Source organism: Vicia villosa, linkage group LG6 (assembly GCF_029867415.1).
Source record: "Vicia villosa cultivar HV-30 ecotype Madison, WI linkage group LG6, Vvil1.0, whole genome shotgun sequence".
NCBI lineage: Eukaryota > Viridiplantae > Streptophyta > Magnoliopsida > Fabales > Fabaceae > Vicia > Vicia villosa.
The window spans coordinates 142,203,432-142,216,603 of NC_081185.1; the positions used below are offsets into that span (position 1 = coordinate 142,203,432).

Consider the following 13,172-nt stretch of genomic DNA (forward strand, 5'->3'; position numbering starts at 1 on the left):
CTTGTATACTTAAGGAAATAATCTTGATCTAATTGTTTATTTCTAAATATTTATAAAAAGGGTCAAGTGAGAAAAGGTTAGTTTTAGATTTGGGGATTCACCTTGGTTTCGCAACCTTATGCCTACGTATTTTCATTGAGTGATGAGAAAATCAGAGTCCATGTAGTTCTGCATGTGTTGGTTGTTTATTTTTATGGAGCAATGTAATGTCACACTTGAGTGGTTAAACGCATGTTTGTATTGCTCGTACGATAGAGGCTTGGGTATTGTTTGTGTTCGCATTTAAGGGACCAGATTATTCCTTTTTGAAAAATTATCTTTGTTTGAATTAAGTTTGATAAAAAAGAATTAAACCTAAGTTTGATGGGTTAGATGTTATTTATTTTTGGTTAATTTTAAAAAATAAGTCTAATTAAAAGAGAATGACATGTTTTTATTATCATTTTTTTAATACTTAAAACTAAATAAAAAAAGAATTGTTTTTTTATAGATTTTATAGTTCTATGACCTAATTAGAAAAATAAAACCAAATTAAATTAATTCTTAATTAAATTAAATAAAACTTAATCCTAATTAAACTAAAAAACTCTAAAAGAATTATAAAAACTAACTAAAAACTAAATAACTAAAAACATAAAATAAAATAGATTAAAATAAAATAAAATAATAAAAAAGATTAAGAAAAGAGATATGGGTGCAAAGTATGCCCATACTAGTAATTAAGGTGTGTGAAAAAGTAAATGTGGAGGCTCAGTAAGACAAAGGCCCAAAGCGTTGGCCTGGGCTTACTAGAGAGTCAATAAATTTGACTCTCATTTTGGAGCGCTGGATCAATCCATGAGATCCATGCAGATCTCACCAGGAACGTTTGAACAAAATGTTAAGCAAAGTAAGTGAAACCTAAGGTCATGATTAAAAGTGAAACTGGAGTATGATGAGCGCACACACATCAAAGGGGTCAAAGTAAGTAAATCATGTGGTCATCAGGAGGCCACGTGTTGAGGACCAATCGCACGTTGGAGGGAGTATAAATCCTCATTTCCTTCATAAAACTTCATTTTTCATTTCTTTCCTCTCTTTACTCTCAATTCTCTCTGACTCTCACTTCCCTTCTCTCGCCTCTCTCTAACCTCTCTCTAAAAACACCTTTCCACCACTGGCCAAAAATCTCCTCCGTTGGTGGTTTAACCTTCAGCCTCCTCTAAGCCATAACCAAACCCAGATCTCCGATTGAAGTTCAATCAGGATCTTCATACCTTCAACCCCAAAACCATCATGGTGCCGCCGTATGCCGCCTTAAAAACCCAAATCTCCAATTGAAGTTCAACTTGGATCTCCAAACCTTAAACCTAGGAATTATATGAACCCTAACCCTAACCTTATATCTACCAGAAAATCTCTCACTCAAACCAAACAAACTCAAAACATTGGTCGATCGATAGATCGACCTCTTCTAAACCTAAAATCAAACTCCAAATCCCCAAAAACCCTTTAAACCAAAACAAAAAACTAAAACCTAAATCAAATCAGTCCATACAACACAAATAATTAGGTTTGATAATTCTGAATTGGGAAGAATTAGATTAGATTTTTGTTACTTATGTGTGATTGATTCAATTAGGTGTTACAATTTTGAGCTTTTGATGTATCTAGTCCTTTTTGTTAAACAAAGACAACTTATCTAGAGGGGAGGTGAATAGATCCCTAATTAAAATTACTTGGTTAAAATACTGTTTTAAGAATAGTTTGACATGGAAAGCGGAAAACACCCGGATTAATTTATATAATTCGAACCGTTATCGGAAAACTCAAATATGCATTAAAACCACTAAGACTTGCAATGATAATGCAAAGCAATTGAATCAATGTATTAAATAATCAACACAATACGTTTGAATTTAAACACGTAAGTAATCTATTTTCAATGAAATGATTAAGCAAAAACTGAGTGAAGAAATTTATCGAACACTTGTTCTGTAGTCAATTTTGATCAGAATTTTTTATGGCTTTATTGATTTGAAATCCAATTACAATCACAAGGATTGTAATCAAATCAACAAAACAACTTTGAAATGATAAATAATTTATCTAATCGTATCAATTGCACAATTACCAAATTCAACAATTTGCTATATAAAGTAAATGAGAGAGAGGACACAAGAACTTGTTTAGGTAGTTCACGAATCGTCCTCGCTATGGCTGCGTCTACACCCAATTCTAAACTAAATTGAGATGATCAATCTTACTATGCAAAATTTTACAATAGAAATGTAGTAATCTAAACCTATAAACCCTATGTTTGATGTTGATCTTAACTCTGTATCTTCCCTTGATCCTGACCTCGATCAAGTAACCCAATAATACCAATTGATCCTCCGGTTACTTCCACTTCTTCGACAAAGCCACTTTCTTTGAAGCTTTCACTCGGATGAATCCAATTGCGAATTATCGTGACCTAAGACTCCCGAACGATCCTTCGATTACCGCTACTCCTTTGACAGAACCACCTACTTCGAAGCTTTCACTTGGCTGAATCTAAAAATGTAAGGGAAATTTTTGGGTATGACAAATGATGTCACCAAGAGTACAAAGAATAATATGGTTGAAAGTAAAAAGGTTCTCCTTTGACTTTTGGGTTAATAGAGGTTGGCTTTGACTCAAAATACATTTTAGAAGACTCAGATGATCTAATGGACTGTAGTCAAATGCAATCAAATGGAAATGGGAGGGAAATTTTGGGGTATGACAAATGGTCTATCAGGATGTTCAATGCTTTCTTCCCCAACTTGAAATGTTGGAGTTGTAATTTTCACATTTGATCTAGGATTTGACCTTAAAAGTTCATGGCTATAATTATAAATTCTTATATATTTATCACTAAATAAACCATTCACAATATTAGTAACAAGTATCTTTGCTCTATATTCAAGTGTCTTATTGATCTTAACATTCCACATTTGTTGTGTTTTCTCCATAATATATATCAACTTCAAATTTGGATTCTCCTTCGCATTAGTTTGTATCTTATTGCAGAACCATTTGGAAGTGAGAAATCTAACATTATAATCCCTACTATTTGTATGTTTGTCGACTATTTTTCTCCAATGTCAAGTCTCTTCTTGTGGTGTTTTTACACAATAAGACTCTGATGAACAAGCTTTATTGTAAATCACTTGCATCCTCGTGTTACCATTTTCTTAAATTTCAAATTTCTTCTAGAATGTATAGCATATATTCCCATACCATCTTTAAATCCTGCTTTGTAGCAACATGAGCTCCAACTTCCCACTTATAATCCTCTGTTCTTTTTGGAAGCTTGAAGGTTTGAAAAGCTTCCTCTAAACTATTTTCCTCTTATTTATCATACTCATTAGGTAACTTATCACTGTTGTATACTTCTATGTTACTCAATCCTCTAAACTTTTTCTTTGGCTCATCATCTTCATTAACATCATCATGTAAATCACTCATGTTACCGTTAAAGTCAATTATCCTTGTTTGTTAACTTGGTCTTCCAACCTTGTATTTCCCTTTCCTTTTTTTCTTTCCTTTCTCTTAACCTTACCCTTTACTTATCCCTTTCCCTTTAGATTTACCTTTACCTTTCCCTTTACTGTTTTCTCTTCATCAAAAGTAAGTTATTTATCAATACCAATATCATCCTCTGAATCTGCAAAGTTTACACCCAAAGCAATGTTTTCACTTGCATCACTTGTTTGTGTTGGAACAAGTTTGGTTCTGCAACTAATTCTTGAGTTTTTATGATAACAAGTATACAATGTAAGGAGAAAAATTCTATACTCTAACGTTCGTAAAGTGCGCAGGATAGGCCTAAATTGATTAAGATAGAAAGTATTTCCCACTTTAGGAATCAAGGCAATAAAAGAAGTGATGATTGCTTTGGGCACCTGAGCAACACGGTAAAACTCATCAACCACTTTTAAAAGATAATCCTTCACAAGTTAAAACCATCTAGACCAGTACTTTTATTCCCGTCATCATCCCAAATAACCCCCTTTAGATCCTCTAAAGAAAAGGGACTCTCAAGCAAAGTCTTATCATCATCATTCAAACTATGAGAAAAAAATTCCTTCCAAGGTAGGTCTTTTATAACCCGGTTCTTGAAATCTAGAATCAAAATAAGGTTTGGCATTCACATCATCCACCTTGTCCATCAAGCCACTCTCTGAATTAATCCCCAAAATATTATTCCTCTTAAGTCTTTGATTCATCGCTTTGTGAAATTTTTTTGAATTGAAATCCCATTCAAGAAGCGACTTTTTCTTAGCCTTTTGTCTAAGCATACTCTCCTTTTCAAAAATATATTTTCATACCCTATTAGTAGCTAAAGACCTTTTTCGAGCCATTTTATCAACATCCAAAACACCATTGTTAGCCATCTCAAAATCCAAAGCATTCAACTCCTTAACCGCATCTTCCACCCCTAAATCCAACCACCCAAAAACTTCTTTATTTCAACTTCTAAGCTACCGTTTAAGACCTTTAAGTTTTTCTTTGAAGGAGTAAAAAGCATTTCCCGTCACAGACAAATATTTCCAAACATTCTCTACAAAAGGAAGAAAAACTGGATGTTGAATCCAACAACTGAAGAACTTGAAAGGCTTGGGACCCCAATTGTTAGAATTTATTTTGATCCAAGTGGGACAATGATCGGAAAAATATTTTTCCCCTACCATTAGACCTTCAGCATTCCACTTGATAATCAACTTTTTTGAAACCAAAAATCTATCCAACCTACTCATCGTCTTACCACTTAAATTGAACCAAGTGAGTTTGTTCCGAATCAAAGGAAGGTCAATCAACTCCATTCCCTTAATAAACTCATTAAATTCAACTTTTTCACCGCTATTCACCATCGATGAAATGTCATTCCTTTCCACTCCTTCTTGATAGCATTAAAGTCCACATTAACACACCATAACCCGTCCATAAAACGACTTTTGCAATTACTAAGCTCTTTCAACAATTTTCTCTTCAACGAAATGGAGTAAGGAGAATAAACTTTAACAATATTATAAGTCCCCCTTTCAATCAACATTTATGCCAACAAAACATTCACCAGCAAAACTAAAACGAAGATCAAAAAAACTTTATTCCATATAATGAGCAACTCCCTGATCTATCATTAGCGCCTTTGAAGGACCATTCAAACTCCTCATTTCCCCATACAACAACGACTAAATTCTCATCAATCACCTTAAAATTGGTCTCTTGAAGAAAACACACATCAAAATCATCCTCCTAATCAAAATTAAGCAAGACACTTTTAAACTACCACACCCTCTAATATAATAAGATAGAATGTTCATTAAAAACCTGTTTCTGTGGCATCCTTCTGACTTTTTGAGACTTGATCATTAAACTCCAAGCATCTAATGGCTTTAACATGATAATCAACAACATCCCCTCCATTCACTCCAAACACTACAACCTTATCCCACAATTTCGAAGTTATATTCGAATTCACATTTCTAATGAGCTTGGAATTTCCGTGGCGAACATCCTCATCCAAAAATTCCTCGCAATAGGCCCTCCTGAAAATCTACTAGATGAAGACTCCAAAAAAAAGAGCTCTTCGATGATGTAAGTTGGGATACACCTATCTTTTTACTCGGTGGTAGTAAACAAGAAAAATAGGACTTTTGTATTAAGAAATCAATGTCTTTGGTATGTAGGTTGAAAGTTACACCTGAGGGAAAAGAATCATTCAAACACGAAAAATTCCCCTTTTGCTTCACTAACGGAAAATTTGTATTGCTATTAACCATCCCCAGCCCACCAAACTTCACTCCTTTATTCATACCCCCCAAACCATCAATATCCAACAAAGAATTTACCTCATTTTCTGCATACAAGTTTTGCAAACAATAAGCCCATTAATCTCATTAGGAACCGGATCTGGCCCATAGTGAACGAGATAGCTCAATTCATACGTGAGACTTGAATAAGGGGATTTATCTTCACACCATGTTACATTCTCCCAGACCCCGGACGAAATGTCAAAAATATGTCCTATTTTCGGAGATACATCTCCGAATGCACCATTTCTTCATTTTATCTAAATTAAATTGGGAGATTGATCTGCAAAAGTATATTTCAGAAATGTATATCCGAAAATGGCCTAATTCTGAAAAACATACAAAAACTAGAAACATGACAGTCTGACAAAATTGAAAACCAAACCAACACCAACAACTTGACATTAAATTAAAATACTTAACATTACATAGATAATCATTAAAATAAATTCAACAATAAATATTGTTATAAACGAGTCATTTCAACATAATGATTATATCCTTGACAGATATTTGAATACTCGCATCCACTTCAATCGGATCCTTTGATTTATAACGGTGAAAAATACTCAACATAACCTTTAAATCTCCATCTGTCTTGGGTTCAAAGTTGGTAAAATGTATCTTCGCTTCGTTGTCAAACGAGGGAGAACGATACTCGAGTTTGACAACTCTGCAATTTTTTGAAAAGCGCGAGAGAATATTCAGTTTGGATATCAGATCTACGATGGGTAATGGAAGTGACGGTTTATCGTCGTTGAAATACACAAATGTAAGGTGGAGATATGTATTTATTCTCTAGTTTTAGTGTGTTGTGTAGAAAAAAATGGACTGAGAGTGTCATACCCCAAAATTTGCCCATACTATTTCTCCTATTCAAAATTTGCTGATTACCTACCACGAGCACGTCGCTCGGCATATCTGGGAGGGAGAGGTGTTTTTTATAATTTGCCCGACTATATTATTTAACCGTTTATAATTTAGTCGTTTATTCAATATTTTCTTAACGGTCTAATTAACATAATTTTTTATTTGTTTTTGTTGTAACAGGAGAGAGAGACTTTGAAAATGGTGAACCACTCCCGAAAGGTTTTCAGTCTGTTTAAACCGAATGCTGAGTGGTTTAACGACGCGGTGAGAGCTTCAGGGCTTAGTGGGTTGTGCATGACGGGGTATACCACCATCAGCCACGGCATGCAGGGTGCCTTTGTGGAGAGGTGGCACAGGGAGACGTCTTCTTTCCACTTACCAGTTGGGGAGATGACGATCACCTTGCATGATGTGCAGTGTCTTCTCCACTTGCCGATCAGGGGGACGCTGTTGGACCACTCCCGGATCCAGAGGATCGAAGCCAGTGAGTGGATAGCGCTCTATTTGGGTATGGAGCCCAAAGTTGCTGACTTTGAGTGCATGACGACAAATGGGCCTCATATCCGATTCACCACACTGAGCGCTTATTTCGAGCACCACCTGGTGGCGGCGGCCGAATCCGAGGAGGCGGATGACGCCCTATTTACACAGTATCACCGTGGCTGCGCTCTCCGGTGTTGTTACATGTTTGTGGTAGGCGCTGCAAGGTACGTCGACGTGACCTACCTCCGCTATTTCATGGACTTGACTACCGTTCACCAGTGGAATTGGGGGTCAGCTATTCTGGCATACCTATACCAGAAGCTGAATGAGGCCTCCAACTGGAGGACCAGGCAGTTGAACGGATCCTGCACACTACTTACGGTACGTTTCATTTTAATTGTTTCACATTTATTTATGTTCCGTTTTTATTTTTAATACATTATCGTGTTTGTGTTTCAGAGCTGGATCATCTCCTACTTCTCCCGCATCCACGACTTTCGCGTTGATCCTAGTGCGAGGACGCCATGCCCAGGGCCGTCCGATACGTTCTCCAGAGAGGGAACAATGCAGTGGGACCATACCGTGGGTACCTCGACCGCACGATGCACGATGACATCACTTGGAGGCCATTCAACGACTACACTCATGTTGTCCCCTTTGACGGCATGTCGTTATATTCTGGCTGGTTGGCATGCGGGACCAACACCATGGTGCGGTATCTCCCTGAGCGGTGCATGCGACAATTTGAATATGTGCAGATGATACCCAGATTGTAACGCCCTAGACTGCTTCCGGGATGATCGACTGACCCCACAAACCAACACGAGTCTTTTCAGCATGTTTTGACCTCACTCGCACGCTTTCTGGGAAACTTCCTAGAAGGTCACCCATCCCAATACTACTCCAAGTCAAGCATGCTTAACTGTGGAGTTCTTATGGAATGAGCTACCGAAAAGAAGATGCATCTTGTTGGTATAGGTAGTACCCATCAATCCTTATAAGCTTTCCATCAACCATGCAGTCCCATACCTGCACGGCCTCATGATCCCTCTCATTCCGATGTGGTGACCACCCTAGCCCTCTTCGACCTCAGGTGTTACATGCGGTGTAACCACCCCTCGCCTTCTTTGGTCTCGGGTGTTACACAAGTCACCTTTTGAGGCTGCTCCCGACACAGTGACCCGAGTGCAGCTCACTGGCATATTTGAGGATTAAGAGCGTCATGTGGTCCCGGAGGAGTATCGTCGCATTCGGGTCACCCAGGACTGGCACAGTATGGAGGGCTATGTCACATGGTTCTATCGGGTGTTACATCCTCTGATGAGACCCGACGCTCCCGGCGCTCCTAGGCCAGCACACGAGGAGATCCTAGAGAACCAGCAGGCCGAGGATGACCACGCCATTGATCTCCTGCCGATCTACCAGCGGATAGAGATGCTTGGGCGGGACGCGTTGGATCGAGGTATCGTTGATTAGGGCGGTCCAGAGGCAGTCGCCGTGATGGAGAGGATCGTCACTGATGCGTGCCGTGCGGCGGCATACAGGCTGCAGAGGAGGTCCCAGGGAGAGAGGGTTAAGCATACCCAGTAGGGGTCCGGGATTATTTTTTTTGTATTCGGATTATATATTTCGCACACTATGACTCGGTCTGTATATATTATTTGAATTTTATTTATTATATTAGTATATTACGTTTATATGTGGTTTGTTTTGTTCGGCTTTTCCGTTTTGTATATATTTCGTACGGGACTATTAGAAAAAGCATAAAAAGAAATAGAGTTCTGCATAATTCAGAAATGCACTTCCGAATTACACTAAAATCTGAAAAAAGGTGTTTTCGGAAGTGCATCTCCGAAAACACCCCCCATTTGGTGTTTTCGGAAATGCACTTCCGAAGTCTGGGAAAATTTAGAAAAAAAAACTACTTCAGAAATGCATTTTCAAAGCAGGGATAAAGTGGGGTTTTCGCTGGGGTGACCCCATAGAGAGGTGGGTAAAGAAAAACTCTAAAAAAATATATGATTCGTTACGTTCAACAATATATCTTTAAAAAATCCAAAACTGTTTTAGAGTTTTGAGATACGTGTCTCATACTATAAAGGTGGGAAAAGAAATGGCCTAAAAGAAATGAATGCGAATTGTTCTTATAAATCGTTTGTGCTGGTTTGAACAAAGGTTTCGAATCCGCAATATATATTGTTAACATTTAACAAGTATCATATCACTTATTCGCCATTTGTTTTATCCCCTGCGCAATGAGTCACTTTGTCAAGTGCCACAAACTAAACTCATGCTTGGCTTTAAACATCATCATTCAAAACATTCACTCGTGTTATATTATATATTATTACACGAACTAGCTCGATTAAACATATAAATACAATACCTCTTCAAAGTCACTACTTCACTTGATTACATTAACCTTTACATCAATTAAATTACTACCTAACTCATACTCAAAAGCATACAAAAAAACCAACAGTCTATTTTTCTCTTCCACTAGATCATACTATTTGTCTTCTTTGTTTCATCAGCACCAGATCCATTTGGTGAAGCAGTTTCTGGCCAAATTTTTGCAGTTTTCACCTTTGATATGTTTGCCATTACACTCAATGGAGTCACATCTCCAACTACTGTCACCTTCTTTGCTGCAAAATCTATGTTGAAGGATGTCACCCCTGAAATTTAATTACCAAAACAAAAAACTTATTGAATTTTAAATGTAAAACAAACCATTTGATATAACAAGAGAGTATGATTTTCATACCTTGCATTCTTGAGAGATGTTTTCTCACCTTCCCTTCACAACCTTTACAGTGCAGAGAAACCCTTAACACCACAACCTGCAACAAAATTCAATAAAATATCACTGACACAAACACAGACACCTAGACACACCCAGACACGATACTGAAACATCAATATTGTTAAAATTTTGAAGATATTAATTAATTATAGGTAATCACATGTTTCAGTGTCGTGTAACCAAACACGTCTTTCATCAGAAGTGTCTCTGCTACATAGAATTCAGATAGAGAGATATACTAACCTGGCTTGTAGAAGAACTAAACTTTGGAGCAGAGGGGGTAGAGTGTTGTTTAGATGAATGATTATTTTCATCTTCATGGGAAACTTGAGCCTTTTTTTTGTTACCATCAACTTTAGTTGAACCCAAAACAGGGTCATAATCTAAAACACTGTCCAAAGAAGTTATGTCATCAAGCAAATATCTTGAAGAAGGAGGAGTGATTAAATCAGAAGGTGGTTTAACCCAACTCCTTCTTAGAATACTATCAAATGGTTTTGAAGAGAAATTATTAGCAATATGTTTATGTTCGGTAGATTTTTCAGTCGCTGTAGTACTTTTCTTTGTAATAGTGCTTTTCTTTTTCTTGGTCTTTTTGAGATCATGGAGAGGTTTTGGGTTGATAGGTGATGGAGGAGAGGCAGGGAGAGTGAAATCTCTGGCTGGAGTTCTTTTTGGATCTGTGATGATGGGGTTGTGGCGATCAATGGCTCTACCACCATATTGAATGGTGGTTGAGGAAGAAGAGGTGGAGGAGGAGGCGCGATCGGTGTTGAGACATATGGCTGTTGAGGCTTGTGATGCACAAAAGAGTTCAATGGTTTTCATGTTTTTGATGGGCTTAGAAATTAGAGAATCTAAGTTGTGTAGTGAAGGAAGAGATAAGGAAAGTTGGTAGTAGTGTTGAGTGGTTTTAAGGTTTAATTTGTTTGGAGTTTTGAGGAGTGTGAAGTGGAGAGAATGAAAACAGAGAAAGAGATAGGAATGTATAATTTTCAGTAGAGTTTAGTTGGCATATGTCTAGTACAATGTATATTTGTTAATTGGTTTTACATTTGTTTCTAATTTGAATTTCAGTTACATTTACTATTGACATTTATTTTATTATATTTGATAATTTATTAATAATTTAAAGTTTAAAAATTTCCAATATACTTTACTTCATAAATAACTATTCAACTTTTTGAGATGAAAAACTAAGATACCTCTTTAGAAACGGTGATTAGTACATTCTTATGAGATGTTAATTTAAAACTAGTTTATTTAGTGTTTGTTTGTGAGTTAAGAGAGGAGAGCAATATAGAATTTATAAATAAATAAAAAATTAATAATTTTATGATCTGAAATGACTCATAAATTCAATCTCTTCAATCACTTTTTTCTATTTTATGGTATGAGTTATAAGTTTAATCTTATTGTTTTTATAAATTGGGATTAAATTGGCTTCTTCTTCATTTTAAAAGGTCTTTTTTATTTCGTAATATTTTTTAAAGAGTTTGGTGAATCACTTAATATCTCTATTTTAAAGAATTTTTTATACTTCAATAGATATGTTGTTTCGCTCAACTGTCTTACTATTATTCATCAATTTCAACGTTTATTTTATCTTTTGTTTCTAAATTCAACGGTAGTATTTGTAGTTTCAATCTCTTTGTCTATTGTCAAGTCTACTGAAGTCCGGTGAGATATCATATCCTTCCTTAAATAAATTATTGAAATATGTGTTTCATCTGCAATAAAATTTAGAACGAAGAGAGTAATACATAAAGTTGTGAAAATGGAAGCAACTAGTAGTTAAAGTAGGAATTAAATGTTTCCCTTTAATCCTTAGCAAGATTAGCATGACTTTGGATTATTGTTCTAATAAAGATCAAATATCTGTCGTTGTTGAGATCTCAAATATCAACAATAAATGACATTTGTAAAAGCTTATACAACATTGAAGGTAATTTTCTAGAAGAGTGAAAATTAATCAATTTTATGATAAGACAGAACACTTCAGACTCACTTTTATGAGATACAACCAACACTTTTATTGCTTTCAGGACTTGTACAACACTATTATTGGCTGTATCTCATAAAAGTATAGTTATTGTTACAATAACTACACTGAAATTGTCTTAATACCAAATTTCTTTCTATTATTGGAGTATGAAAGAACAGAAAAACATCACAATCACTAGTAAAAAAAACCTTTATTTACTGTATACACTATACAGTCCCCCTCAATTTCTATCTAACAATGATAAATATCTGAACATTTTTGTCTCATTTATATAACTATATGTTAGTATTCAGAACCTTTTTATTTGTTCTTTATTTCACATATAAAAAATAAATTTATGTACACATATTCCACGACATGAGAGTGCTATTGATTTTCACGGGTGTCTAAATAAACAATGTTTGTAATTATTACTGCTCTCAAATATTTCATATAGTAATGATTTCATATAAAAAATATTCTATTCTGAGTGCAAACATATTTTGTATTGACGTGAAATTCCAGCGACTTGAATTTCCATTTGAAGGATAAAAAAATTACTGGCACAAAACATTGAATTTGGATATGCACTGTGACCCTGCATGCTTGTTGGGCATGGCTGTGAATTCAGTACTCACACATGCTACAAGTTGTCCTAAAATTCTTTGACACTAGTGGTAAATGAATATAATAAAGGTGTTGTTGAAGAGAATCAAAACACAGCATTATTAAGATTCTAATGGAACAAATTCGATCATTTGGAATTTTGCTTTTCTCTGTGTGTAGTGTGTGGATTAGGTGCAAAGTCACTTTTTTCTATGTGACCATGGACTTAGTATCAAAAATAAAAAGTTTGCTCCATAACTCTATAGAATCGGATGCTTCTATAGCTTTTTTTTCTCTTCTTTTTTCCTCTTTACTTTGTCTTGATTATTCCATTTTTCTAAAATGATAGCTAAAATTCTCTCTTAGCTTTTACTCTTTATTCGAGTTCTCTTCGATTTCAGTCTAAAAGCTTTTAGATTGGCGGATACGAGGCAAAATTGTCTTAGTGTGAAGGATTAGGTACTCAATTTGGTTCAAAGAATAACTTAAGTAGTCATTTAGCAGGTTTAACTTGTAACTTGCCAAATTAAATTGATCCCAACAAAAAAATTGAAAGAACTCATTCTATATAATACCAATTATTATATATTAACACTCCTATTGT

At 35.7% G+C, this 13,172-nt stretch overlaps 1 protein-coding gene across 1 annotated transcript; it reads right to left on the bottom strand.

Moving 5' to 3' along the window:
• Positions 1 to 9,479: 9,479 nt before the first annotated feature.
• On the bottom strand, positions 9,480 to 10,975 carry LOC131612594 (protein SODIUM POTASSIUM ROOT DEFECTIVE 2-like). The gene is made up of 3 exons (XM_058884360.1): positions 10,222 to 10,975; positions 9,940 to 10,015; positions 9,480 to 9,850 (listed from the first exon to the last, which is right to left on the bottom strand). The coding sequence occupies exons 1-3, from the start codon at positions 10,804 to 10,806 to the stop codon at positions 9,672 to 9,674; spliced, it is 840 nt and encodes a 279-aa protein (XP_058740343.1). The 5' UTR covers positions 10,807 to 10,975; the 3' UTR covers positions 9,480 to 9,671.
• Between the last annotated feature and the right edge of the window lie 2,197 nt (positions 10,976 to 13,172).